The following is a 27,021-nucleotide window of genomic DNA, read 5'->3' as shown; positions in this document are numbered from 1 at the left end:
GCTTTAATCAATCTGGTACAATGTAATGAAATATTAAGAAATTCTAACTTTGATATTAGAAAGGTGTATTTATTACAAGAATAATTTAAGATAAAATGGTAATATTTTTCCTGTGTAGGTGTTCGTAGGTAATATTTCTCCATCTTGAGTGAACTATTGTATGAACTATTTCTCTTAACCACAGGTCTACCATCTAATCGACCACACATGATGCTAGGTGTAGTAGTCCGTCACAAGGACAAGCAGCGGTCCATGAGCCTTGACGCAGAGGTTGCCTCTAAGCCTATCAGTCAACCTCCTAGGGAGCCTCCTCCGGTCCACCATGTCCCTAAGAGGAAACCCCACCATCAGCCATCTCATGATATTGCACCTCCCGAGAACACCATGTCGTCCTTCCACTCAAGCGTGCCATCCATGAGGGAGATATCTGACATGATGGCCCCTAAGGATTCGTATCCCAAGCAACAGGAGATGTATGTTACCGAGGATCAGCTGGTGGATCCAATCGTGGCACAGTATGCCAATGCTGACCCGAAGGAACTCGAAGTGGAGCTTGAAGAACCGTATTCACCTACTCGAGAAGAGCGGGAGGCTCCGTATGATCCGTCGGATCCGACGGACGACTGGCATGCAGGACGCAGCATGCCATCTTCTGCGGTGATCCCAGAACCTGCTCTGTACCCTCAGGTTCCTCCAGTGGTTATTCAAGAAGCGAAGGAAGTGGTGAAAGCTGATGAGGGAACAGAGAGCGGAGTGAAAGCAGCGGATATTGCGAGTGTGGCAGCCGATGCATCTCAGGACATTCTGAGTTCATTCAGTGACCAATCTGGTCTCTCGGAACAACAGCAGCTACTGATTCAACTCACCAAGCAAGTGGAGGAGGCCAAGAGAGCCCTGTTGGACCGACAGATTGAGTCACTGCAGTCAGAGATCAACAAAGCTACAGGGAAATTAGGTAAAACAGATGAGCAAACGTCAGATGAGGCAGGTACCTCACCAGATGTACGATTGGCTCAGGCAGATTCCAGTACAATGACTCCCAAGGATGATGCTACAAGCACTCCAGGAGGAACTGGATCGGATCCCGCCCAAGAGAAATCTCAGGGTGGAGATGTACAACCATTGTGCCCACCACCGAATCTGCCTCCTTTTGCTGTGGGAGCAGTGCTGTGGAATGCAGTGCAAAGCCCAACTCTGAACCCGCCAGTGCCGCAAGCAGTGACAACAGATAACAATACAGTCAGCTCGGCTTCTTCAACATCTCAAGCATTAACCCAAAAGGTTGGTCATCCGCAACAAAAACCGGTAGTTCCGAGGGAGCAGCCTACCGCTTTCCCACAAAAAGACTTTCCAAGGTATCCCGACCCCATGCACCATCATGATGAGCCACATTCACAGTCAGCTCACCATCCGCATTCCACTGCCCCTCCTCATGTCCCTCTTCACCACCCTGGCCCTCCGTTATCTCAAGGGCAACCCCCGGCTCCATTCCAACCCCTACCCATCACTCATCCTTCAACCCCCCACCATCAACCTGCACCCCATCAGCCTCCCATCCGACACCAACTGCACCTCCCCCCACGCCTGCCACGCCCACCTGGTCCAAGGGCACCACTCGTCCCTCATCACCCACCGCCAGTGGCTCCATCAGTACCCGTCACCAAGAAGCGCAAACTGGAGCCACCGCCCCCTGGCGAAGAAGGATGGAAATACGGAGATGACGATGATGGAGAGGTCCAACACGGTGATGATCCCGGCCCAATGGCTCAACGAAAGCAACCCTCCAGGGATGTTGACTTCCGAAGAGATGTCGACCTGCGGCAGAGTGCTGGTCAGTTTGAGGACACTGACGAGAGGAGGCCTTGGGAGGGTGATAAACCCCGGGAGGCATGGGCCAAAGAACATTGGGAACGTAGCAGGAGGGGGGAGAGAGAACCCTGGCCGAGGCAGGAATGGGGGCCCAAAGGAGATCGGGGTAGGGGGAGGGGACAGGACTGGTCAAGAGATTACTCTGATAGAGACGAAGATCAACCAGTGAGAGTTGATTACAGGCATGGGTCAAACGAACTGAAAGACCCAAGGATGGGTCGTGATCGGCCTATATCAAGAGATTATGGACATGGCTCTCGACCGAGATAGTACAAAACCAAGACATTAAGTGTTTTGTATTTGTCTACATCTTGGTAAAAGCCTGTGCAGCATAAGAATAAACTGTATGCAATACTCTTTCTAATTACATGTTCAGTAATTGGTTTAGTGTTAGAAAGTCGTACAAGGAGACTTCTACGACCGAAGCATTCCCTATGTCATGGCTTCGTTGAAATTTATCTCTCCGTGATAAACTTATGGCAACTTGCTGTTTGACAATATATATTTCTCGTCTTGACACAAAACTTAACACTGTTGTATGGAAGGTAAATAGGGTTTTGAAATAATACATCACTTGGTGATTAGTAATGGCAGAGATTTTGGTCTTTTTACCTGCTTTAGTAACTTCCTATTCGAGAGGCACCATCCTTCTGTTCATATCTTTTTTAAATCAGTTTTCAAAATGGAGCTTAGATTTGGTCCAGGGTTACTGTTCAGAAGTCAATCTGTATTGAAACCACCACAAGCAGTCCATGTTGTAGATTATGTCTTGTAATTAATAACATTACAGGTTACAGCCAGTCCATCGTCACCTTCACAAATTCATATACAAATGAAACCCTATTGTCCTTCATATATTACTTTTTCCTCATCTAGTATGATTTGAAATTTCCTCTCAATACTGAAATACATTTTTCAGGACATGTGCACCACACATGCTTCAAGGGCAGTTATTCTTCAAAATACATCAGTTGCGTAGCACAATGTTCTGGGGCCCGTAACGCAAAGCTTAGCAGTGATCGTAGAACATTTTTCTATGAGAGATTCCATTGACTACAATGTACAATCAATGGTGAAAATCAAGCGTACGATTAATCGCTATTCTTTGTGTCACGGGACCCAGGTAAAGTCTTTGGTTATGAAACTTTAATGACTGTTGTGTCCATTCCTGGTATGTTTGGGCAGCTACATGTATAGATCCATGGCGTAATATCTGTGATATATACAATATTTACAATATTTATAAAAGGTGCATGAGATAACACCACTCACTTGTCTCTTGTCAACCAGCAATAATTATTGCAAGAATCTTCATTGTTCACTGGCCTATTCTGAAAGTTTTGTTAGATTAGACCTGCCTGTAGGTCATACTTATAAACTGTACATACATGTTTTGGATCTGTTATCTGTATAAAGTGTTCATGACATTGCTATATTCTGTAACATTACCAAAATCATGTGCATGTGGAGATATATTTGTACCTTTTTTGTTTTACATGCTTGCCTTCCAAAGCTGTGTTCACTGTTCACATTGTAAGTGTAGAATCAAATTGACCCCCCCCCCCCCTCCCAGTTTAATAAGGGTTAAAGGGATGCTCCGGGTTGAAGATACTTTTATCTCAATAGAGTTAAATTCAACCAAAAATCATAAATGTATGATTATTTTTACTTTAGTTGGTTTTAATGGATTTATTTTATGCTATTTATGATCGCAATGGGTCCTCGACAAAGTTCATCGGAAAAACAATAAAAAACAAAGGTTTGGAAAAAAACAAAGAAATACATAAGAATTAAAGAAATAATAAAATACATAAGAAATTATATTTTTGCAATTTTTTGCAGATATTTGTCAGAAATGTAATAATTGATACTCCCACCAATAATTAGCATTCTACTAGCTACATAAATTGAGTTAAGGCAAAAACATACATGTACACAAAAAAAAAAAAATCAAATTTTCGGCAAATTTCATATGCTTATTTGCATAATCAATTAATATTATAAACAATTAATTTTGTGAAAATTGTACGATTCAGTCTTGTAGTTTACATCCCGCTCTGCATGTATGTGCGTGCAAATTTTCGTGGCGATCTAACAATCAGCGACCGAGATCTGGGGGGGGGGGTCATATTGACCCCCCCCCCCCCCAGTATATCCTGGTCAGAAATAGCCCAGTTAGGATAGGGTTAAGCCTTGGTAGGTTGTATTCTGAACTCGGGTTTAATTCAAACTAGGGTATACATTTGTGTTATAACTATGGAAAGCCAACTGTGACACCCATCTCTAATGGTACAGGTTCTATCTATCAGCACATAGGACACTCGGATCATTCATAATTGTCGGGAAATAAGAACTAAAATTATTTTTCTTCACCAGTAAAGCATGGGTAAAAAATGACTTAAAAAAACAAAATGTTAATACATATTCAATTAGCTTGATGTAAAACATACTTTTAATTTAATTATGGTTTATTACGTGGCAGTCATGGGCCACTTTTCATCATTTTACGATGGCAACATCAGGCCCAAAGAACAATCTAAAAAAAAAGAGCAAAGAGTAAAGCAAACAAGAAGAATCAATGCATATCTAATACATGTACCTCGGTCACATTTACTCTACGGCGGCTGTACAGCGAGTCGAAAACAGCCGTTTTATTCATTTTTATTCAAACCACCTATGTATAGCTGGTACAAAAAAAGTTAAAACGGCTGTTTCCGACTCGCTGTACGCCCGCCGTAGAGTAAAACTTTGACTTTTTAGCTTTCCTTAATTTTAGCACCAAGATATACCATACTTTAGATTATGGGCCAGTATAGTTAAACCAGTAAAAATGGAACTATTGTTTGTATTATGCACAAATCGATTGGGGACTGGTAAATAAAAAGACACAATATGCCTAGTTTTGCCAGAAAAAAAAATACTCAGAACAGCTAAGTGCGATTTCCACTTTTGCAACTTTGTCATTGTACGGATCTGTTTCCAATGATTCACACACTTCGTCATGATAGAAATATTGATATATATTTTGTTATGAGTGGAATGGATAGTGGACTCCTGAGGCCTCTACTTCGCCGTTTTGGTAAATTCCATGGAATTCTTTGAAGATTTTGATTGGCTGGTGAGCCAAGGTTTTTACCATAAATGCAAAGTTACAATCATCATAAATCCTTTGTGAAATGGCTCCCGTTTCAGTAACACTTATAGTATTGATACAAAAAAGTTCTATTGACAGTCGCTCTTAACCAATCAAATCGCACCACTTCACTGGCTTTTATGAAAGTGGTTTTTAACTTGCCATCGATTCTAGTTTTATGAAAGAGGGCTCGGCTTTGTACAAGATTTCGGTTCGATGAATTTGAATTCAAATTAGAAACCGCAATAATGTTTATGTTTGCTGTTATTTTCGTAAACTCGTACGAAGATGTTGATTGAATAAATTTGGGTTTTTATTTTTCTTCATGCCAAAAAATGTAGGAATTTGGATCATGATTAGGAATTTCTCAATGAATGTATTTTGAATTTATCAATGAACATAAATTTGTTGACATTAAGTAATAGAAATATTAAATGTTCAAGCATAAATTCTTGTCATCTGAATATAATTCTGATTTTAGGAAACCGAAATCTCAGCATTTTGATATTTCAGTGTTCAGTGTTGTTGATGATAATGCAGCTGTTATATTAATCATTATATTATGAGGTAATTGTAATCAATTCATACTTGTGAAACAAACCCAGTACTTGAAAATTGAGATTAAGTTTAGATGATTTCCACTGATGTTTACTCTTCCACATTGATTCTTCCCTATGATTTTTATACGCCTGTCCTAGACGGGACGTATTATGGTATCACGCTCGGTGTCTGTCCATCTGTTAACTTTTCCTTGTAAACGCGATAACTTCAGTTTGACTTAACCTAGGCTCATATAATTTGGTGTGTATGATACTAGCGTAGATACCAGGAATTCTATTGATTTTGAGGTCCGAAGGTCAAAGGTGAAGTTGCCACTTTCCACTTTTCTTGCTTGACCAATAACTCCATTTTCTACGTAACAGGCGGGCGTATTATGTGCTCGCCCTAGCGACACTCTTGTTTGTTATGGAATGTTAAAGGCTTTGTAAGGAAGCTTCATTATATTGAATACAATTTATGACTGTCACCTAGTAAATGGGGTCGCATTGATCAATCTCGTAAATTTACTGGGTGAAAGCCATAAATTGTATTCAATATAATGATCTTCAGTTTTTGTCAGTAAGTCGCAAACTGTTTAATAATAATCTGGTATTTGGTAGGTCGTGTATAGAATTTCCACGTAGATTTATAGAAATTTTCACCATTAAAGTAACCCGATGTTTCCAACTCAGAATTTTCTTTTGATGTGGAATTGCAGTAACTGGGAGCATATTTAAAATCCAATATTAGAGTCAAAGAAGGAAAGTTTTTATCTTTTAACCAAAGGTAAATTTCACAGGACTCAAAAGCAAGTAAATGGGACTACTCTCAGATCTGGCTATGTTTTTTCCAGCTATTTTCATGCTTCCGCCCATCCGGCTGGTTGTCAGATTATTATGTTTTCTGATCGTCTGTTCATCTTTCCTCCCCTGTTTTTGTTCTTTGCAATTGCTAAAGAACCATTTGGCTGATCAAATTAAAACTTGGTCCAATAAGTTTGCATCTCGGAATGATGACGCTCTAAATAGATTTTGGGGTCAGAGGTCACACAATATTCGAGAATGTTGGAAGTTGGGTGTGTAATGTATTTCTTGCAATGGTGGAGGCATATGTTTAGAATCCATCTAGCTGATTCTATTATTAGCACAGATTTACAATGTCTTCAATATTCCAATAATTATTGTACAACCGAATTTCATCAAGTTTTATTGTTTTCATGTGTTCAGTAAAGTGCACGAGATAATTGTTAAAACTTTGAATTAGAGCCTTTGATACACAAAGATGTGCTGATAAAAAATCGAATGAAATCTGTGATCAGTGCGATATTGACTTCCATTGTAGCAAAGTGTTGACAGGCTTGCATGCACACCAGATAAACTAATTGTTCACGTCATTCCCCCTCACAAGGGACGTATTCTACCGAGAGGCATTTTGAGGTAGTTAAAATGCAGAACTGGATAGTTGGGTGGCTAGATAACACCTGGGTGGAGAGTGGCAAAAGATAGATCAACATCTTGCCAAAGGGAGCTGCTGCAGTGGTGGGTTTTGAATCCTGGACCCAATAATCTACAACCAGGGAGCTTATCCTTTGTGCAAAGCGACTTTTTGTTAATGATATTGGCAATTAACATTGATTACCCCCCCCCCCCCCCCCGATTCAAAGCCATAAATTGGACAAATCTATTTTTAGACATCCAAACAAATATTGTGAATTAAAATAATTCTATGTGCCATGTCATTTTAAGTTTCTCTATTTCTTTGCTAGAAGTTCAATTTTTATATTGTAAGACTCGTTTATTTTATGCTTTTGTACAATCCACTAAACTCTTTGATTTGAGGCAGTGAATATCTTCTATTTTTCATCTATGTACACTTTTTAGATGGTGTGTATACCATTGGTCCATGTACTTGTATATTATGTGTATATGAAATAATACATATCAACAATGTTGAAAATGTGAAAATAGATTGATTTATTATTCTTTCATGTACTGGTAGTGATGTGTTGTGTAAGACAAGAGAACAGAGTATTGTTGTGTGTTTGGCAAAAATGAATGAATGAAGGGACATGGTGGGGTCAGTATCCCCAGAGAGGAGGGCAAGAGCTGGGAGGGTGTCATGAAGCAGTCATTTGACAAAATGGTTGCAGTCAATTGCAAGTTAATTTTTCAGCCACTCTCTCTCTCTTGCATCCTTCCTGTTAAAGCGACCTTTAATTGACAAATCATGGGGAAATCAAGGCTAATCTCGGAACAGAGAAGGGATTCAAGTCTTTCACTCGGCCGCATGCCTGGGGGTGTTATGTAATAGACGCCGGCATGTCTGGGAGGTCTATAGGAGAGCAATTAGTTAGTAGACTAACCAACCAAAAGTAAACTGCATGTTTTCACTTTTGAAACATGTAACTTCACAGAGGTTATTTATCTTGGTTTAGCAATCAAGAGACATGCTATGAGTCTAGGAATTGTTGGAAACTGGAACTGCGATGATCCGAAGTAAATTAACCATCAAGAGTTCGGTCAAATTCGTGCTGTACGAACTTTTATCGCATTAGTCCGCCGGGCGCTCATGTCGGACAGATTATATTATGCAAGTCTTTGCAAATTTCGTATTGAATCAATTTCCCCATGATTTGTCAGTGGCTGGGCCCTTTAAGGTCGAAGATCAAAAATGGGTATCGGGGACTGGGACTTGATATTTTTTCTATCTGCTTTGTAAGTAAAAAAGCTGACAAGATACAGGTACCTTTGTCTAATACCTCGGTCACATTTACTCTACGGCGAGTTCGGCCGTCAGATGGTAAAACGGTCCATCTCGAAAATCGCTGTTCTGATCGAGAGAAATGACTTTGAAGTTTAGAGGTTTGAGCTTTTTTATGAGACGGAAATGATGCATTTTTTGCAATGGGAAAAGAAGAAGCACAATAAACACTAATAACTGAAGAATTTTTAGCTTATTTGGGGTTTTAATTATGAAATAAATGAGATTTTTGTGTAGATAGACTGTTTAACCACAGCACATGTATACACTCATACTACACATCATAAGATGGTAAAATGGTCTATCTTCTAGATAGACCATTTTACCATCTTACCCCAATGCACAACATACTTCAGCGATTTTCGAGATAGACCGTTTTACCATCTGACGGTCGAGTTAAATACAGCCATTTTAACATTTTTTGTTCCAGCTATACATAGGTGGTTTGAATAAAAAGGCTGTTTTCAATTAGTCGTACGGCCGCCGTAGAGCAAATGTGACCGAGGTATAAGTCCAATCTATTAGGACAACAGAAATGTGTTTGATTTGGGAAAAATTTGACTTAGAAGAAGTGCTTAACACATTTTGAATAATCTGGTGTGAAAATTTGCATGGACTTCAGTGATTATGCATATTGTGGAAGGCCGACTCAGGCAGAGTTACCAGTACTCGAGTCGTTTCATCAAATAATGATTTCATGCTTACTTGCTTTAGGAAGATAGTCATTTGAAGCGCCCAGCCACTGACAAATCATGGGGAAATTGATTCAATATGAAATTTGCAAAAGGCCAATTGACTTGCATAATATAATCTGTCCGTCATGAGCGCCCGTCGGACTAATGCGATAAAAGTTTGTACAGCACGAATTTGACCGAACTCTTTGATGGTTATTTACTTCGGATCATCGCAGTTCCAGTTTCCAACAATCCCAATTCCTAGACTCATAGCATGTCTCTTGATTGCTAAACCAAAATAAATAACCTCTGTGAAGTTACATGTTTCAAAAGTGAAAACACGCAGTTTACTTCTGGTTGGTTAGTCTACTAATTGCTCTCCTATAGACCTCCCAGACATGCCGGCGTCTATTACATAACACCCCCAGGCATGCGGCCGAGTGAAAGACTTGAATCCCTTCTCTGTTCCGAGATTAGCCTCGATTTCCCCATGATTTGTCAATTAAAGGTTGCTTTAACATACAGACTCCAATAGAATAATCTTCACAGAACACATTACATGACTTGTAAATCCAACTTGGAATACCTTTTTAATTTTATCATATTCATTTCATATTTACACATTTCAACTTAAATACAAAAGAAACAAAAAAGATACAGGTCAGGGCAAAAGTTATATATCATCTAAAAAAACAAACAATGGATCTTATACAGGACAATAAGGAATGAAAGCTACTGTTAAAACAAAAAGGGAATAGTACAGGAGTATCTCTATTTACAAAGTGATATTTACATCAGTAGAAAAAAAGGAAAGTTAGGATGGGCAATTTAGAACAAAATTACATTTTTAGCAAACTTCATGAAAATGACAAAAGTATAATTACTAATCACAGACTTTTTAAAATGTTTTAATTAAAAGTGAAAAAAGATGTTCTAGTTCTTTGCTTTCTTGGTAGGATTTTTAGGAAGTCAAGTACATGAATGCTAATGACAAAAGTATCTATAAAACCCATATTCTGTAGTCCAAGTTAACTTTAGACCATGTGCTTAAATTATGGGAAGCCAAAAATCCACAATTTTGTTTACATTGCATATTTCTCACATTTATTACTTTATTTCCTCTTGCTTTCATGATGAAGAAATATACCTTGCAGACCTGCCAACCTCTGGGAATGAAAAAATGTATTCTGTGATACAAAAAACTGTATTTTCCCCCCAAAAAGTGTATTTCATAATAAAATGCTTGGCGCACTCGCCCATCACGGCGCTCAAGCTGCATGCAAGCTAAAATGCGCACTGCTCTTGCAGATGAAAAAAAAACCATTGAAACTTGTGTATATCTCACCCTGGTTTTTACAAAATGATTGAAAAAAAAAACAAGTTACCTGAAATTACATTGATCTAATAACCATATTTATGTACGTTTTATGAAATAGAGACATATAGAGATGATTTTTTTTTTTTTTTTTTTAATACAAAAAACATATTTTTAAAAGAAAAGAACGTACTGCCGTATTTTGGTTGCAAAAACGTACTAAATACGGCTAAAACGTACTGGTTGGCAGGTCTGACCTTGGTAAACATTCCCAGAGAGTTATGAATGATTCCAGTGTCACTGTGTCAATGAGTTGATAAATAGAACATGTACTGACAGAGACTTGTGCCACCATTGGCTATCCACAGTTTAACCACAATTTCAAACCAGAGTTCAGAATACGGCCTGGGTCCGGTAAGACAAAGGTTAGCGATTAATCATACGCTTGATTTTCACGATTGATTGTACATTGTAGTCAATGGAATCAATCGTAAAAAAATGTTCCACGATCATTGCTAAGCTCTGTGTTACAGGCCCCTGGTCAATTATGCAGATACATCATGTAAGATGGTTTCTGGGAATTAGAACAAGGTGTTTCAAAAAAAAAAATACCAATGATGGAGAATCTTTGCATTCTTGGATGTATATTTCTTATGTTGGAGCAGGTTTGACTGTTGCAAATTTGTTCCCGACATATTTGACAACTGACTCAGCTACAGCATATCCTAGATAGAAAGAAGATATCTAGCATTACTTATTCTAATTAGCTCCTTTTCTTATCGAACAAAAGTGCTCATTGAAAATGATGGCATTGTGCTATGTGTACAATATATAAGAAATGCAAGTGAAATTTTTGGCAAACTGTGTAACAACATTCAAACATCTAAGACGCATTTTGAACAAGCTATTGAGAACAATAGGACAAACAATAGTACACAATTCAGGCAATATATTCAACTGGTATGACAATGAATCGTTGATGTTTGAGGAACCATCAGCAATTGGACAAACTCAATTTCAAAGGCAGAAGTCTATATATCAAGAGGAAATGGAAACTCTGAAAAAGTATTTGCATTTCACAATTTTAAACACTAGTACATTACTACAAAATTACCAGTTCTGGGAGGCTGATACCATGTTTATGCCGTTTTATGTGCATGTAGATCTAACAAGGGAAGGTGGGGGGCACAAGGCAAACAGTATTTTTCCTTCCCTTGCAAGCCCCCAAATACCCCCCCCCCCTTTCTGCTTTCAACAGCTTCAAAAGCAATTCCACTGTGCACTGCACATCTTGGTGGGGGGGGGGGGGGGGCAGGGTAAAGTTGGGGGTTGACTGAATTTTGGAAGCATGGGGGGGGGGAGGGAGGTACCTCCCCTTCCCCAAAACCAGCCTGAACCCTTGATCAAAAGACTAGCTATAAGAGTGTTTGGTTAAAATCAAAGAGCCATTGACACACAAATATTGTCGAATAAGAATCAGCTACAGAGATTAATTCACAGAATTTCATCAAACAGATTTTTTTCGAGTATAATCAAACCAGTCTACATGTACATTAATTTGAGAATCCAGCATGTATTCACTGTTTTATTGATGGCCAAATAAATAGCTAAATGAAATATTCCTACAAATATGGAGGTTGAGATAATCTATGTTATGTACAATAGAAGACGACTTTACAGTAAAAATGGACCTAGATTGAAATTAAACACCATTTCAGTCAATCTAGCATGGAATTGGTCAGCAAACTTTTTGTCAGTCATTTATGAAATCAAGGAAATCTTATAACTTAATGAAATCAGTAATTGATTATAAAAGCATTTCCAAATACCAGTATCATTCGATAAAACCAACGTTAAGTTTAAAAACAAGTTATTTCCTTTAAAAACATTGTGGACAACGTTTAGGATTTATATTGTCTCTAACAATGCTAAACGGTATTAAAAGCACTCTTCACAAAATCTGAAATAGTCATCGTAAATGTAAGATGAAGAATAAGCCTTCCATATTTATCAAGACATTTTTCCTCATAGCATTTTGAATTTCAATGAGGTTTGTTTGTGAAAATATTCCAATTCAATTCGACATCTGTAACTTTTTAAAAAATTCCTATAAAAATATGAAAATTTCTTCATTCATGGAAAGTATTATCAAACCTTATATTCCACATTACGACTCAGAACAAATACTGTGTAAATACACGAACATCTCTTGAATGGTGAAATAACTGCCATATAAATATAACTGGTATGCTTTCCATTGGAAAGAATAAGATAATCACAATGTTAGGATTCCCAGTCTTTGCAGCAGCAGCAGAAATTCTACATCACTGTACACACTTTTTACAATTGGATCAAATACCATCAATAATGAAAATGTTGGTCAAATTTATTTTGAAAATCACATGGGCGAAGAGGGTTATTTCCGAGCTGAGTTAGTGTATAAGATCTATTGATGGAACAAAGCATTTACATGAAGTGGAGAAAATCAAGCAAACTTTCAGGTAATAAAACCTATGAATGAAATTTGTCAACTGGATATAAGGGACTAAAACAGCTTTCTGTAAAATCAATGAGTTTGTCAGGTGAAATCATTCCCGTCTCGCTTGAAAATGCATTGCAATCGACTTGATGTGCATCTAAACCACTTGTAAAATCCACTATCATCAGGCAGCTGCAATAACATGCCACAGTCCTGGCAAAAGCCTGACATCTCTGTTCTAGGACTGAATTCTTGACTGGTACATGTACTTCCTTTTCCATCCAGTGCGAATGAACCTCAGGGGCGAGATGAATGATGGTTGTAGGGAACTTAGTCTTGATGCAAAGAGTCGATGACAATGATCTCTAGAAAAGAACTCTGTATGTCTAAATAGCATCCTCCTAGGGTTGATTTTACACAGATGAGGATGCAGCAACGGACTCGGTGCTGCCAACTTTGATATTCACCTTTCTGGAAGAATTTACTGTGGGAGGGAGGGAAATCCCTCCCAATTACACTCAATCTGACGAAAGAAATCTACGTATGAATCAGGAAGATGTCGAGAATCTGCAGTGTTTCACTAAAAAATCAGTCAACTTTCAGTGTGTCTCTGGAAATCGGGGAGACCTGGCAGCCCTGCAGACTTATTCACACTGATTATGCCAAGGGACTTGATACGATGGCCATGTCTTTGAGATTGTTCAATGTAATAACTGGTTGCGGTTAGCGGCGAGGGTACTGGGTGAAACCCCCCCAAGCTGCCTATGCAACCCCCTCTAGCATGGGCCCGCTCTGGATGGTGATGTCTCCGTACGTGACGTTCTGGAAGACATCGATGGCTTGCTGCTTCTTCAGGACTAAGAGGGTGTAGAATTTGGCTGCAGCTTGCTTCCTGTTCAGTCGCATCGTGAGGTCATGCTGTGCAAAGATAACAGGAGGGAATATTATCATATAATATCTTTATTCAGCCATTAAAAAAATACAAATCATACAATGTAAATACAAAAACACAATTTGAATAATCAAATATAAATAAGCAAAATAACAGAAAAGAAGAAGTTTAAAAAATGGTTTTACATGGACCAGGGCTCGCTAAAGTAAGGTTCAATACTGTTGCCCACAGGCATGCAAGCCCTCACAGAAAACCAATGAGAAATATTGCACACTTACCTGTATATGAATTCAATATAAACACATTCAACCAACATTATTGAGACTCACAAGGCAAGTATGTACAATCAGGCATGTTAAAAATAAAAAAGAAGGGTGAATAAATCTATAGACGAATAAGTCTTACTCAAATTAAGTTGTATGCTGATTTCTTAATGCAAATATAATTTATTGCATATAACTTGAAAATGTATTTAATAAAAGGTAAATTCATTAAAGATGTAGTAATTTGCAAAATTACCAAAATGAATGTATCAAAATTGACTTTGCTAGTGTGAACTGTAAGTGTTCCTAAAAGCCTGCCTAATATTTGGTAAATGTTAGTAATTTGAATTATACTCAAGTATCGTCTCACACTCCAATCTTAAAGAGGTGTAGTGGCAATTGAATTAATTTTTCAGACAATGATCCTTTGTGAAAAATGGAATCATCATTTTTGTCTAAATATATCTAGCGTGTCCCCTTTATGTTTTCATTTTCATTTAAAAAGGGTTGTTTGAACACCTCTAATAAAATCTGAACTCATTTGTCTCTAGTTCACATAAAGGAGTAATGCCACTTTTTTTTTTCATGGCTCAAGAAGTTCATAAAGGTAAGAATTGGAAAAATGGGGGACAGAAGCACAAAAAGTTTGATTAATTCATGGAATTGCCCTGTAAGCAAATGAAATATTTCCTTTAACTTGTACTTGTTTTTAAGGTGAGCAAGTAAATAACAACAAAAGCCATACCTTGAATGATACGTCAGATGACGTCTGTAGTCTGGTATTGATAGCTGTCAACATGTTATGTGCTCTCTTGTTGAGTTTCCTCTCTTCATGTGCTTCCTGGTCTTCGCCCTCTTGGAGCTAGCAATGCAAAAATACCAAAGAGAACAATGTTAAAAGATAAATGGCAGGGGTCTGTTTCATAAAGCTTATTATGATACCAAATTTACACTAACTGTTGAAAGCTACTGAAATCTTCCAAACTGATTGGCTGAAAGTAAATTTATTACAGAAATTGTGCATTTGTTATTGTAACAAGTCTTGTGAAACGGGCTCGAGGTGTGAATAACAATCTCAAAATGAATTTGAAGAGAGTCCAATAAAATGATCACCCGAGTGTTTGTAAGCATTAATAAAATATGTTCAAAATGATTATGGGACAAAATGTGAAGTTGCTGAGAAATTGGCAAAATACATGTGGCATTCTGATCAGATGTCAGATTTTTTAAAAGCAATTTAATAATACTCTGTTCCACATGTGAGCTTATCTGTGTTGGCAATCTTCAGTGTGATCGCTTTTTGGTTATGATTTCACAAGATCCATGATGATATGGTGAAAATTAATCCCTATTTAAAATATGTATTAAAAAAACCTGATCATAAAAACCACGTGCTCATAAAGACCCGTTTCTTCGCATCCCTTGGGAGGTCTGTATGCACAGGTTGACTGTAAAACTTAAGCAGAGTAGGGACAGTGATTTTCCACGATCGCGGAAAACGGATGGAATTCAGAATCTGCATTTTCAAACGGAAAGTGGCTTTTCAAACGGAAAATCACAAAAAACATATTTTTTCTCAAAATGCTCAGTATAGCAACTGAAATTACTCCCAAATCCTCAACGAAATACGAATATCAACCTGGAAAAAACACGATCTCACTTCGCTACAACAATCATGACAATCCACACATCGTAACTGCACTCAAACCCCTCCTCCATCACTCGATCGTATCGAAACTAGTTTACATGATGTCCAAAAAGTCCCCAAATCAGCGATAAAATCTCATTTAACCATAAAATAGTGCTAATAAGAAAGGTGAAGATGTATTCAAGTTAATTATGTTTCTTAAAATAGTTTTTGTACTTGAATCTCTTTGATTAAAATCGATTTTAAAGCATATTTAGTACAGTGGCAGATACAAAGTTTGACCAGCGCAAGCATTTTGACATCGCTTCTCATTGCGTATTGATTTTCTATGTAAACGGAATTGTCACTTTTTCACGTACACAAAGTCTATGGGGAAACAGAATTTCTGTTTTAAGACATGCTGAAACGGAATTTAAGATTTTCTGAAACTAAAAATTTTTAGAAACGGAAAATCACTCTCCCTAGTAGAGTCAGCAGATAAGTTCTCCTCACCTCTTCTTCCTCCTCGGGTTCTTCAACATCGCGTGGTCCGACAGACTGGGGTGCCACTGACGGGATATCATAATCATCATCGTAGTCGCCAGCGAAGAGGTCCCCACCGTAGTCACCGCCGTCCGATGATGAGGATCTCCTGGATATGGGGATGGGCAAGTCGGCTGGAGCAGGAGGGGCGGGTGTAGCGGAGGTACTGGGCTGCTCCTCAATCCTTGAGGGTTCGTCGATGGATAGTGACGTCTGGTCTCTGGTAGCCTCAAGGGTGACTGATGGGGAAACAAATATATCATTACATCGGTACACATTCTTCCAAAAATGTTGCGACTGATCTGTCAATGGCAATCCAGATTACCATCAATTTGAAATCTTAGCAGCGTCTTATGAAGCAAATTGTCATAGCTTTTTACTTTTAGAGAAAAGAGAGAGCTGAACATTGATAACTCTGCCTGTATATTGATTTGGATTCAATTTTTGGATTCAACTTTTTTTCTTCTTCATATCAACTTGTGTTATATCCATGCAACATTTTATTAAATAGGATTAAAAAAGTAGGGGAAATAGAAATAAATAAATTGCTGCGAATTCGAGGAATGAAAGCAGATTAATTCAAACCACAGAAAAGATCCGCAACTCTGGGAGGCTATACTTACAGTCGTGGTGCTCTACTCTTCGCTGTACTTCAGGCTCTTCAAGCTCAAAGTCTTCATCTCGGACAATCTTGAGATCTTTGGGAATGTCGGCCGTGAGATTCCGTCTATAAATCTGTCGACAACAAAAAAGAAAAGAAAGAATTAAAACTATGGTTACCATTATGTACGATGGCATGGTACAGGGTCTTACAGCCCACGGAGTACCTTTCTGGAATGTGTCGAATTGGAAGAGGGTTAAGATAACAAAAGATCCTCATCACATAACCATCACCATTTTTGTTATATATTTATCAAACTGATAAATGCCATTGTGTTTGATCAATGTTTTGCAGTAGTGATAGTTTCATGAGTTTATACATCCCGATAAACCTACAAAAAGTGAATGGAAAGACAATTTCATCAAGAAAATACAAAAGAGTATGATCATGCAAATATGGTGCATAAAGCCATCTATTTCTTGATAATCTGTACTGTTTTTTTTTTCATGCAGTCTTTGGAAGTGTAACTCTTTTAACATTGAATAATGATGAAAAGAGGGAGTCTGTTATGGTCCCTATTTTACATGGCTTTGTTATTGATCCAATCAATCGTAACTCTATGGAAATCCATCATTGTCATAATTTTTCCTCAGGAAAATTTGAAAAAGGTCCTTTGTAAACAAAGAGGGGCATATCGAATTACAAAAACAATGAACGTACGAGCATACATGTACCTCACATCTTGAAAACATTTTGAACAAACATGCATTTTAGATGTTGTCGTTGCTGGCTTTCCATAGTTGTGATTGATAAGATCAATCATAATTCTTTGTAAGAAGGAACAATGGACTTACAGACAGGATGAATATTGATGTGTGTTGCCTTGCTGGCAGACAGAAGAGTTTCTCAGCACCGCCAGTCTCCTTCCACAGCATGAGTTTCTTGGTGGGTGGGGCAAGGTCTAGGGTGGCCACGATGTCGGATGTGTCTTTGAGTTGCGATTTGATGACATCCCCGGCCAGTTCCTTCATCTCGTCAACAATCAGTTTCCTCTTGCGTCTCTGTCTAGTCTCTTTCATGCCAGCTGTGAATGAAAAAACATGACAATTTTTTTAACAGGTCCTATACCATAAAAAAAAAAAAAAAAAACGCACACACACACACAAAATAAATACACCACCCCCGATTTAAAAAAACATAAAATTGAGCAACCCAACCCCAAACATCATGCCTTTGTACATGCAGGGGCCCGTTTCATAGATTTACTAACAAGTGGAACATGGGATGTCAAATGTAGTTCAATTCTTTCCTTTCATAATACATGCATAATCAAACTATCATAGACAACACTTACAAATGAAGCAAATAGTTATTTCATACCATTCTATCTCAAATTGATAAAAATCATAAGTTAACAACTTAGACACTCGCAAAGTTGACAATGAAATCAATCCATTTACACATACTGTCTACGAATATATTCACCTGAAATGTCAATTGGTTCAAGGGCAAATGCATCCTCATCATTTGGTACCAGTGTTGTTTGATCTGCTACAGGTTGTTCAGCAACATCCTCCCCTTGCTCCATCGGTTGACCTGAAGTGGGTAAATTAAAATCATCATGAATCAGCTGATCAAGGACTTATCAAGAGTATAAAATATATCACCTAAAAGAAATTCTACACAGCAATGCTGAAACACTTTCTGTAATGTTAACATCAGCTTTAATTAATTCCATAAATTGAATGAAAGAGAGGACAAGAATTACAAGGCAATAAGAAATAGCTCAGTGGGTAGAGAGGGTTTCAGATTCCGGTGACCCTGGTTTAATTCCCACTTGGTGCCCTTTGGTAAGGCATTTATCTTATCACAGGTCCCTTGGGGACGACCTTGAGCCTTGGTCCTCTGGTTGCTTGCTTACAAACATTTATGTTTTCTTAGCAATTAGGAAAAAAAAATAACCACAAAAGTCTGAATTCTTTAAAAAATAGATTTAACATAAATTTATTAGAAAATGGGAGGGGAAAGCCAGTTACTCCTTAAAAATGGGTAAAATATTCTATTTCTCAAATTTTACTATTACCTGGCATTTGTTTCTCTGGTTCATTCGGCCTTTCTGGACTGCTTTCTCCTGATGCAGTACCTCCCATGGGCACTTCACCAGCATGAATCTCTGGTTGCTCATCAAATAAACCTTCTTCAGGTCCCATAAACTCATTGCCTGGTGGAAAGGGGAAAAAAACACTACAATGTACAAAATGTTTGGATGTGTATCATGTAGAATGACGGTAGGTTGTGCGGGTGCAGCAATTTTTTTAATTCCTGTGTGGCATACTGTCATAGGCATAGCTAAAGAGTGCACTTTGTGAAATGTACATACACATGGGAGACAACACACTTCTGCCCGAACTACAGGATTGAGAATGCGTAAATCCTAATGCCATTACGCCAACTGGGCAACATTATTTGTGAGTCATGTGTTAAGTGTGTAGTTTTATGTGATCACCACTATTCTCAGGCATGATAAAGAGAAATATTTAAAAAAAGGTATTGGAGGGGAATCCCCCCCCCCACACACACACACAAACACACATAAATGAAATACCAATTCTTAATATTAATTATAGTAAAATTCAAGTACAATGTCAATCACTCAAACGAATCAATTTCTCTTGGGCATGTGTGTTTCAACAAGGCTTTTTATTGCTTTTTAGCACATGCCACATTTCCATTACTTTGTTTCAACTCCATTGTCATAGCTATGTGCCAACTCTTCTTTCATTATTACTTTTGTTTGTATTAATGTTCTATAGATATCCGTAATATTTCAATGTTTTCTTAGTCCGTAAATAATTTTGTTATCATGATGTTGTTTTTTAATGAATTTGAATTATTTTGAATCTGTAGTAACTGTAAGAATAATCACTGAGTTGTATGTTATGTAGAGACAGTGATTTCCGTTTAAAAAAATGGTATTTTCTGTTCCTGAAAATCTGTAATTCAGTTTGAACTTGATCTAAAAATGGAAATTCCGTTATGTCACTGAAAATGTACACAGTAAAAACCTGAATTCCGTTCTGCAAAGGTGAATTCCATTAAGTTTTATTTACCGGTAAAACGGAAAATCACTGTCCCTAGTTACGGAAACAAGATGTTCTTACCAAGGATGCCACTCCCCATGCCCATCTCTGCTCCGAAGCCATCATCTCTGATAGGCTCATCCAGACCAAGGTCCATGGGCTTCTCCAGGGTGGTGTCGATGGTGTTGTTGTCCTTCCTGTTACCCATCTCACTCAGCATGGTGGACTCGTCTGAGCCACGCTTGTAGAGGGAATCATCGATGTTGGGGGCATCGCGCATCATCTCACGGTCATCGAACGTGATGTCACCTACAGGAGAGGGTGGATAAGATTAGTATCAGTGTACCGGTAGTGCAGAAACATATCCTTGAAAGAAAATTGAGCAACGTAGGAAAAATGTGAGGCTGGTTAGTAATTCCTTTCTCATCAGAGCCCAAACTGCCCCTGAAATTCACAAAATTGAATGCTTTGGGGCGACCTTATTTTCTAGAGTCACCTGCCAAAAACAATATCCAACAATATGCTGAAAATAATATTCTACATACACGGTATAATAATGAGATTCGTCTTTGTAGAGGAAGCCTTTGGAATGAAAGGAATAGTCCCCAAATTCAACACTCACACAAATGCAGAAAAAAGAGCTCCTTAGAATGTATTGTGTTAATTACTTCCTACCCTGTAAGCATGTAACCTTGATCTTTTGTAAACTGGGAAGCATTTCATGCAACAACTAGTCAGTAATTTTCACTGACAAATGTTATAAGCTACTGAATTCCTTGCATCTGATTAGCTCAAAACCAAAGCAGGGTGCTACATAACTTTTTTGGAAGCACTTGCCCAGTTGGGCAAGTAAAGTTTTAAATAGTTGTAATATACTTGCCCAAAAATCTATTTCACTAGCCCAGATTTTTTTTTGCCCGAAAAAATCCTTGAAAAAAAAAGTTTTACCTCTTCAAAAGAAAGTTTTGCGGTTTATTAAACCATTGACCTTTTTCTCTCTTTTGACAAGAACTGATCTACCTTGTTATTGCATTTCTTTTTCCAAAGTGATTTTATCTTGCCTGCCATGACCAAAATTAGGGTCATATCAACCCTAATTTTGGTCATTCTACTGTGAGAATTCTGCTTGCCCAATTTGGGCAAGTAGTTTTGGTCTTTACTTCAAAACACTTGCCTGACTTTAACTTTTACTTGCCCCGGGCAATCGGGCAAGTGCTTATGTAGCACCCTGAAAGTCTATTTGCTTCATGAAACAAACCCCTGGGGTTTTTTGGTAGTACCCGAGGAAAGACAATAGAAATGCGCATTTGTTCTAAGAATCTGGTCATGTTTATCACCTGGGTAATAAGTTAGGAAAAATTTGCAAAATTCCCCCGCCCCCAACACAATCCCTTCTTTGGCATTAAAAGTACATGTAGCTGAGCATACACTCTTGCAAAAAAAAAAAAAAAAAGTAGCTCATGGGCAATTCCATAAAATATGTACGTCCGACCCCATATATGTGGGACCTTCATGGGACCCATATATGTGGGACCTTTATGAAATTTTCTGCCTCTGATTCCTGGTTCTTTTGACAGTCTGTAATGCCCTCAAATGACCAAGACTTGGTCAGTTTATGAAGAGAAGTAAAACTTGAGAAAAATGGGGGTAAGATGTACATAAAGGTTTTTTATTTTACGGAATTGCCGCAATGTAAAATTTGTATATTTGAATAATGCATTTTTTATTCTTTTCTTGCAAGATAGTGAACTTACCAAAGGCATCATCTTGTGTGAGAGTGATGTTGCCAAGATCTTCTTTCATCGTTATTTCTTCTACTCGGCTCTGATTTAGGGCGAACTGCTTCTGGACCTCTGCATCACTGGGGGAAGAGGAGAAAGAAAATGATCATAAAAGAATTGCTCCGAGTGAAATATGTCTTTAAAAAAGAAACACAAATACCTACATCAGAAGAATATTAAATCCCAATAAAACTGAACTATCACATGATTTAAAAAGAAATGTACAAATACACAGTATTTTTTGACAATTTCAATCAGCCTTTTTATCAAGGGTGAGTATGGACAATCAAAAGATTTGTACTTCTTGTGAAATATACTCTATATGAAGATTCAATTCAAATCATAACTGTGGTGCAAATTGGGAGTTTGACTTAGAAATATTTAGAAAATCATGAATCTAATTCATTTATTATCTGTCTTGTGATCGTGTGTTTCTATTTGCTGTCACTGAATGACTTACTTGAGGTCAGGAACAGCTGTATCAAAGTCATGAAAGACCTCTGGCAACGTGATGGCTGTGAATGCTGCTTCCCTGTTCTCTTCAGGTAAATCCACAACACCAGGCCTGTGTATCATAAAATAAGAAAATGCACGACTATGTTAATCAAAACAAACAAACAAAATCCAACTATTCAATTATTTGGAATAAGTATGTTCATCCTTTTTATGATCACATTATGTTTGTGCCATTCTACCATAATTGTACATTCATCTCCTACTTCAAGCCACTTTTCTATTCACACATTTGTACATTACAGCACAAACGGGCACATAAAAAATCTTAGGAAAAGAAAGGGCATTAAAGGATTATCAATAATGCATCCAAGGCGATTGGCCTTCAATAAATTTTAGTCCTGCCTACTTCACACACAAAAAAAAACATTTATAAGTCATATAGATTTGTCATTGAAAAAGTATAAACTATCATAAAATAATTCGAATTTTGCAAATCTACAAGGGGGATGTGTAAATTACCACTTTTAGTTTACTATCATGCTTTCATATTTTTTTCATTCAAAAATATATATTTCATGATATTTTTGCTTTCAGCTTTATTTGTGAATTTCGATAATATTTTGTTCTTATGCTCAGAATAATGTGTAGTAACTTCCGGCAGGAAGTAATTCCTCAAAAAGCTGTGTGCACCGAATAGGTAGCTTAGCTTAGCCGGGTAACAATAGCAGGGCCCGCTGGGAGAACAGTTTTCGCAACTGAAGTGGCTACCCTGGGTAAATATACCTTTATTATTATTATAACTTAACTATAATTATAGCAAGAGGAAACTAATTATCCGGGAACCATGTTTGCAGCAACTGTATTGTATCTAAATCATACATTGTTGATTAAGAATTACCTGAAGGCCATTTTGATCTTGACAAAGGCTTCATTACAATCGGCCAAGAGGTACTTAGCCTTCCTACTGTGGATTCTCACAACTCCAAGCAGCAAGTGCCCAGAAGTTCGCAATGCCATCTTGACCTGAAAAGAAGATGAAATTTATTACCATAGAATCAACACGGCAGAATACATGTAAACAGAGGATTATCCTCAATCTGATATATTTCAAAGATTTCTGGCAATTAATTTTGTATAGTGCATGTGTGCTATATGCTATAATTACTTATTAGAACTACGATTTTCATACCATCAATTATTCTCAGGCTTTTATACCATTTTTTTCTAATCAGACTATTTACAATAGTTGTTTTTTATAAGATAAGTTGAATTTAATAACTATACCTTATGTAAAAGGCAGAAGATATTTCAAACATAAACTGTAAACTATTTTTACCTTTCACAAAATAAAAGTACCAGTACAATCATTTTGAACATTTTGAAACTTACATTTGTAACAGAACCGATTGTGTTCACTTACTTTTGGATGAATGATGCTGTCCACACATGATGAAACATTTGTCTCAAATACATGAGCTTTTGTCAACTTCTTGTCCCAGTGGGCAGCCAACCAAATCTTGGCCAAGGGCCCCTTCTTACTCAGCACATAATGTGCATAAAACATGATGACCTCTGCTGCTGCTGCAGTTACTCTTCAAAGGTTTGTCTTTCAGCCCCAAAGAGAAGTACACTTTATCACTTGTCTGAAAGAAATCAATTAACAATCAGAGAGATAAAAATTAATTGAGTCAAGCTTCATTCAGATACATGTAACATGCAACATAACATTAGTTACAGTACATGATTTCAAATTCAGTGTTGAACTTTTGGTGCTAGTGTTTTTACAAGAACCAAACATACATATGTAGAATAAACTAGATGCTGAAAAATCACTCACTAGATTTTGAGCTGTTAATCATTTGTGTAAACTCAGAATAGGTTTAGGAGCTAGAATGTAATCAAAATTGTACTTCCAACACCGACACCAACATCAAACTTGAAATCACACAAGGTGATGAGTGGATGCCATGTGGGTCCAAAGAAACGCATAAAAAGGATATCTTTTTCAAGATTGGGCATGTTACATACATGTACGTACATAACCTAATAAGGGTATCAAAAACAATAACTGGAAAAAGGGTAGAGTAAAAGGGTAAAGTTGAAACTTGATTATAAATAATTATTATTGTAATACTAATTATTTATAATAAAGTTTTAAATTTTATTATTTTTTAAGTAATTTTTATCTATAAATTGATCTTCAAAACGGCATTTTGTAACATCGCTTATCGAAGCTACGTCATAACGAAGCAGTTCAAGCCTATTGTATTTGCGGTGTTTAGGAATGGATCGAGGGTTATACACGAGATCGGTCTGGTAAGAAACCTCTAATTTTTTGTATAAATACTAAAATAATTTTAATCCATATTACCTTAATAATAATAATTATTTATAATCAAGTTTCAAACTTGTATTATTTGTTAAATAATAATTTTTATCTATATATTGTTTTTCAAAATGGCATTTTGTAACATCGCGTATCGAAGCTACGTCATAACGAAGCGGTTCAAGCCTATTGTATGTGCAGTGTTTACGAATGGATCGAGGGATCTAGCTACATGTACACGAGATCAATCTGGTAAGAAACCTCTAATTTTTCACATTTATAATAACTTTTTTTTGCACCTTCATACGCATTAGGCGTATAAAGGTGTAATTTATAGATAAATAAAATCAAACTAATCTATGTGATTTCTAAGTTTAAAAATTAAATAAGTCTTGCTTATGCTATGGCATGGGTTTGTTTCAAGGCTTCGTGATCAGGTGATGAATAAGTTAAGTATAGGCCTATGTCAAACTATCAAAAAATATCATCACAAAGTCCTCAACAGGCTAGTTAGACCAAAAGCTTCAGTCTCTGTATTTTGGTTGTTCCGCTGAACTACGTTGGCTCCACTCACCATACATAGACTGAAGGGGATGGGGCCCCGTACCTACAGCCAACGTATAGTGAACTAGCGTTTTATAGATCGCGATTTAAAACTGTTTTTTAAGCAAAATTGAAAGTTTCATGGTTTCCATTATCAGGGAAATATAAATAACTTAAGTAATTGCATACCTTGGGCCGGAGTTATTGAAAAAAATCCTCTGGATGATTGAGAAATCTGTCATCTAAGACATTTTCACCTGACCTGACGGTTTTTCTTGCAAGTTGCCATCTTGAATGACGTCATTATCGTATTAACTTAATGTCTCGAATCGATATATCGCGATTATAACTAGTACTAGTACTAGTATAACTAGTATCGTTTATCTTCGGTTTCGTTCGCATATGGAGCAGATCGTATAATATCGAAAGCAATATCGATATCACATTCGTGATTGTTGACGTTCGTTTGTAAATATTTTATAGTTTGGCTGCCATTTTGACCATTTTTATCGTGTTCAACCCAATTAAACATCGGTAAAGTATATTTTTCATGCCTTTTTCATCTATATCGTTTAAAGTATTTAAATGTTAAAACATCAAGTTTTAAAAGTTTGTTGTTTATACATCCTTAGATTGTAAATTCGATGTGTAAAATTACATCAAACTTTGGACTGTGAATTGACAAAAGGGAGGGAATGAGAACACATGCGAGCCCACACGTACACCCTACCGTCGGTAAATGGGGATTACAGTAAAATGTCAGAAATTGTTGAATAAATCCCCAGAAACGACGGTTATTCCTGTCTAAAACTGGCATTATCCTGGTTTAGGTCACCACTCCATTCAATGCCGTTTATTTCGTCAGCGACGGTGGAGTTCTAGCTCTTTCCTCTCCCAGCATTGTTTTGTCTGACTTTGTACAGACGCAGTTACACACAATAAAATGAGCACACACACACCGACACAAACGAGAAGAGAGGTGGCCTATTTCAGGATAAGGCCCATAAACAGATAAACTCATATTTTTGGTGCAAACTTTACTAAAATATCAATCACTTTCATCACAGCATGAACGGCGCCACCATCCAGCATAGCAATTAGCATGTATATCTATCGGCTATCGCATTCAGACTAGACAGTCACTCACAGTCACACAGCTCCATGCTCTAGCTTTCGCATCACAGTCACAGGGCTCGGGCACCGTAGCGTACGTACACACGCAACGCTCCCACTCTCTCAGCTCAGCCAGCTATACGGTACCGTGTGCATTGCAAACGTAGCTCGCACTCGCACTCAATCGCACAGAGATTTCCTGCAAAAGCCAAAAAGAATGAAAAACATCAAGAAAAAATAATAATCCTTTAAGAAACTACTTACACAATTATGTATCATATATCTCCATATGGAAACACCACATACAGGCGCAGAGCAATTGTGATTCGACCCAAAGTGATGATTTTCGCGTTCAAAAACACATCAGTCAGACGATTTTTCGTACCGACGCTCAAGATGGCGTCTCTAATTTGTTTCCCGCCCAAACATACTTTTTGAAATATTGAGTGATGCGGCCTAAGGGGGGGGGGGGGGGGGCGGAGGGGGAGTCATCTTATTCCATAGTACCAAATTTATTGAAAGACATATATTTTCCATTATTTCAAATTGACAAATGAAAAGTATAAGCATGTATTAGATTCTACACATGGGTTAATTTTGGATAGATGGCAGCGTCACATATAGCGCATGGATTCATGAAATATACGTGTAACACGGTTTAATAATTTTTACATCCGTATATGGGCGTCTCTTTTATTTTATGTAGTATTATTTATTAATTAGTATGCGCCTAACATTGCAAATTATTAGAAGAGAATTAGAAGCGGTTACTTCTTCGTACTAATTGCAATATCTCAAATGCCTTAACTTCCCCACATATCAGGGACTGCTCAGGCCTCCGGGGTCTTATATAGATCTATAGTAGTTATCATTGCATTGCCATTTGCCACCCTATATTGATTTTTATTATTTATTCATTTTTATTCAATATCTTATTTAACCATGCCTTCATCCCCCAGATAGAGCAAGGCCTATAACGAGCAGAGACCCAAAAGAGAATTCCGAATCGCGTGCAGTGGCGTATTG

At 37.5% G+C, this 27,021-nt stretch overlaps 2 protein-coding genes across 3 annotated transcripts in view; one reads left to right on the top strand and one right to left on the bottom strand.

Moving 5' to 3' along the window:
• LOC129262741 (death-inducer obliterator 1-like) overlaps positions 1-3,806 on the top strand; it is a 36,174-nt gene extending 32,368 nt beyond the window's left edge. For both annotated transcript variants that reach the window (XM_054900770.2, XM_054900775.2), the window contains exon 17: positions 185-3,806. In XM_054900770.2, the coding sequence (XP_054756745.2) occupies positions 185-2,139 (1,955 nt within the window). In that variant the 3' untranslated portion in view covers positions 2,140-3,806. The remainder of the gene's footprint in view (positions 1-184) is intronic.
• Positions 3,807-9,536: 5,730 nt separating this feature from the next.
• LOC129262725 (double-strand-break repair protein rad21 homolog) lies at positions 9,537-26,436 on the bottom strand. The gene is made up of 13 exons (XM_064102772.1): positions 26,260-26,436; positions 23,434-23,656; positions 22,912-23,036; positions 22,018-22,122; positions 21,531-21,637; positions 19,858-20,085; positions 18,780-18,917; positions 18,182-18,292; positions 17,551-17,780; positions 16,719-16,830; positions 16,066-16,334; positions 14,671-14,787; positions 9,537-13,688 (listed from the first exon to the last, which is right to left on the bottom strand). Exons 2-13 carry the CDS (start codon positions 23,575-23,577, stop codon positions 13,533-13,535), a joined length of 1,842 nt encoding a protein of 613 aa, XP_063958842.1. The 5' UTR covers positions 23,578-23,656; positions 26,260-26,436; the 3' UTR covers positions 9,537-13,532.
• Positions 26,437-27,021: the final 585 nt, after the last annotated feature.

The sequence above is a fragment of the Lytechinus pictus genome, chromosome 1, assembly GCF_037042905.1.
Source record: "Lytechinus pictus isolate F3 Inbred chromosome 1, Lp3.0, whole genome shotgun sequence".
In the NCBI taxonomy this organism is placed as follows: Eukaryota; Metazoa; Echinodermata; class Echinoidea; order Temnopleuroida; family Toxopneustidae; genus Lytechinus; species Lytechinus pictus.
Note: the sequence above shows the minus strand (reverse complement) of the source record. Positions and strands in the feature narration are given on the sequence as shown.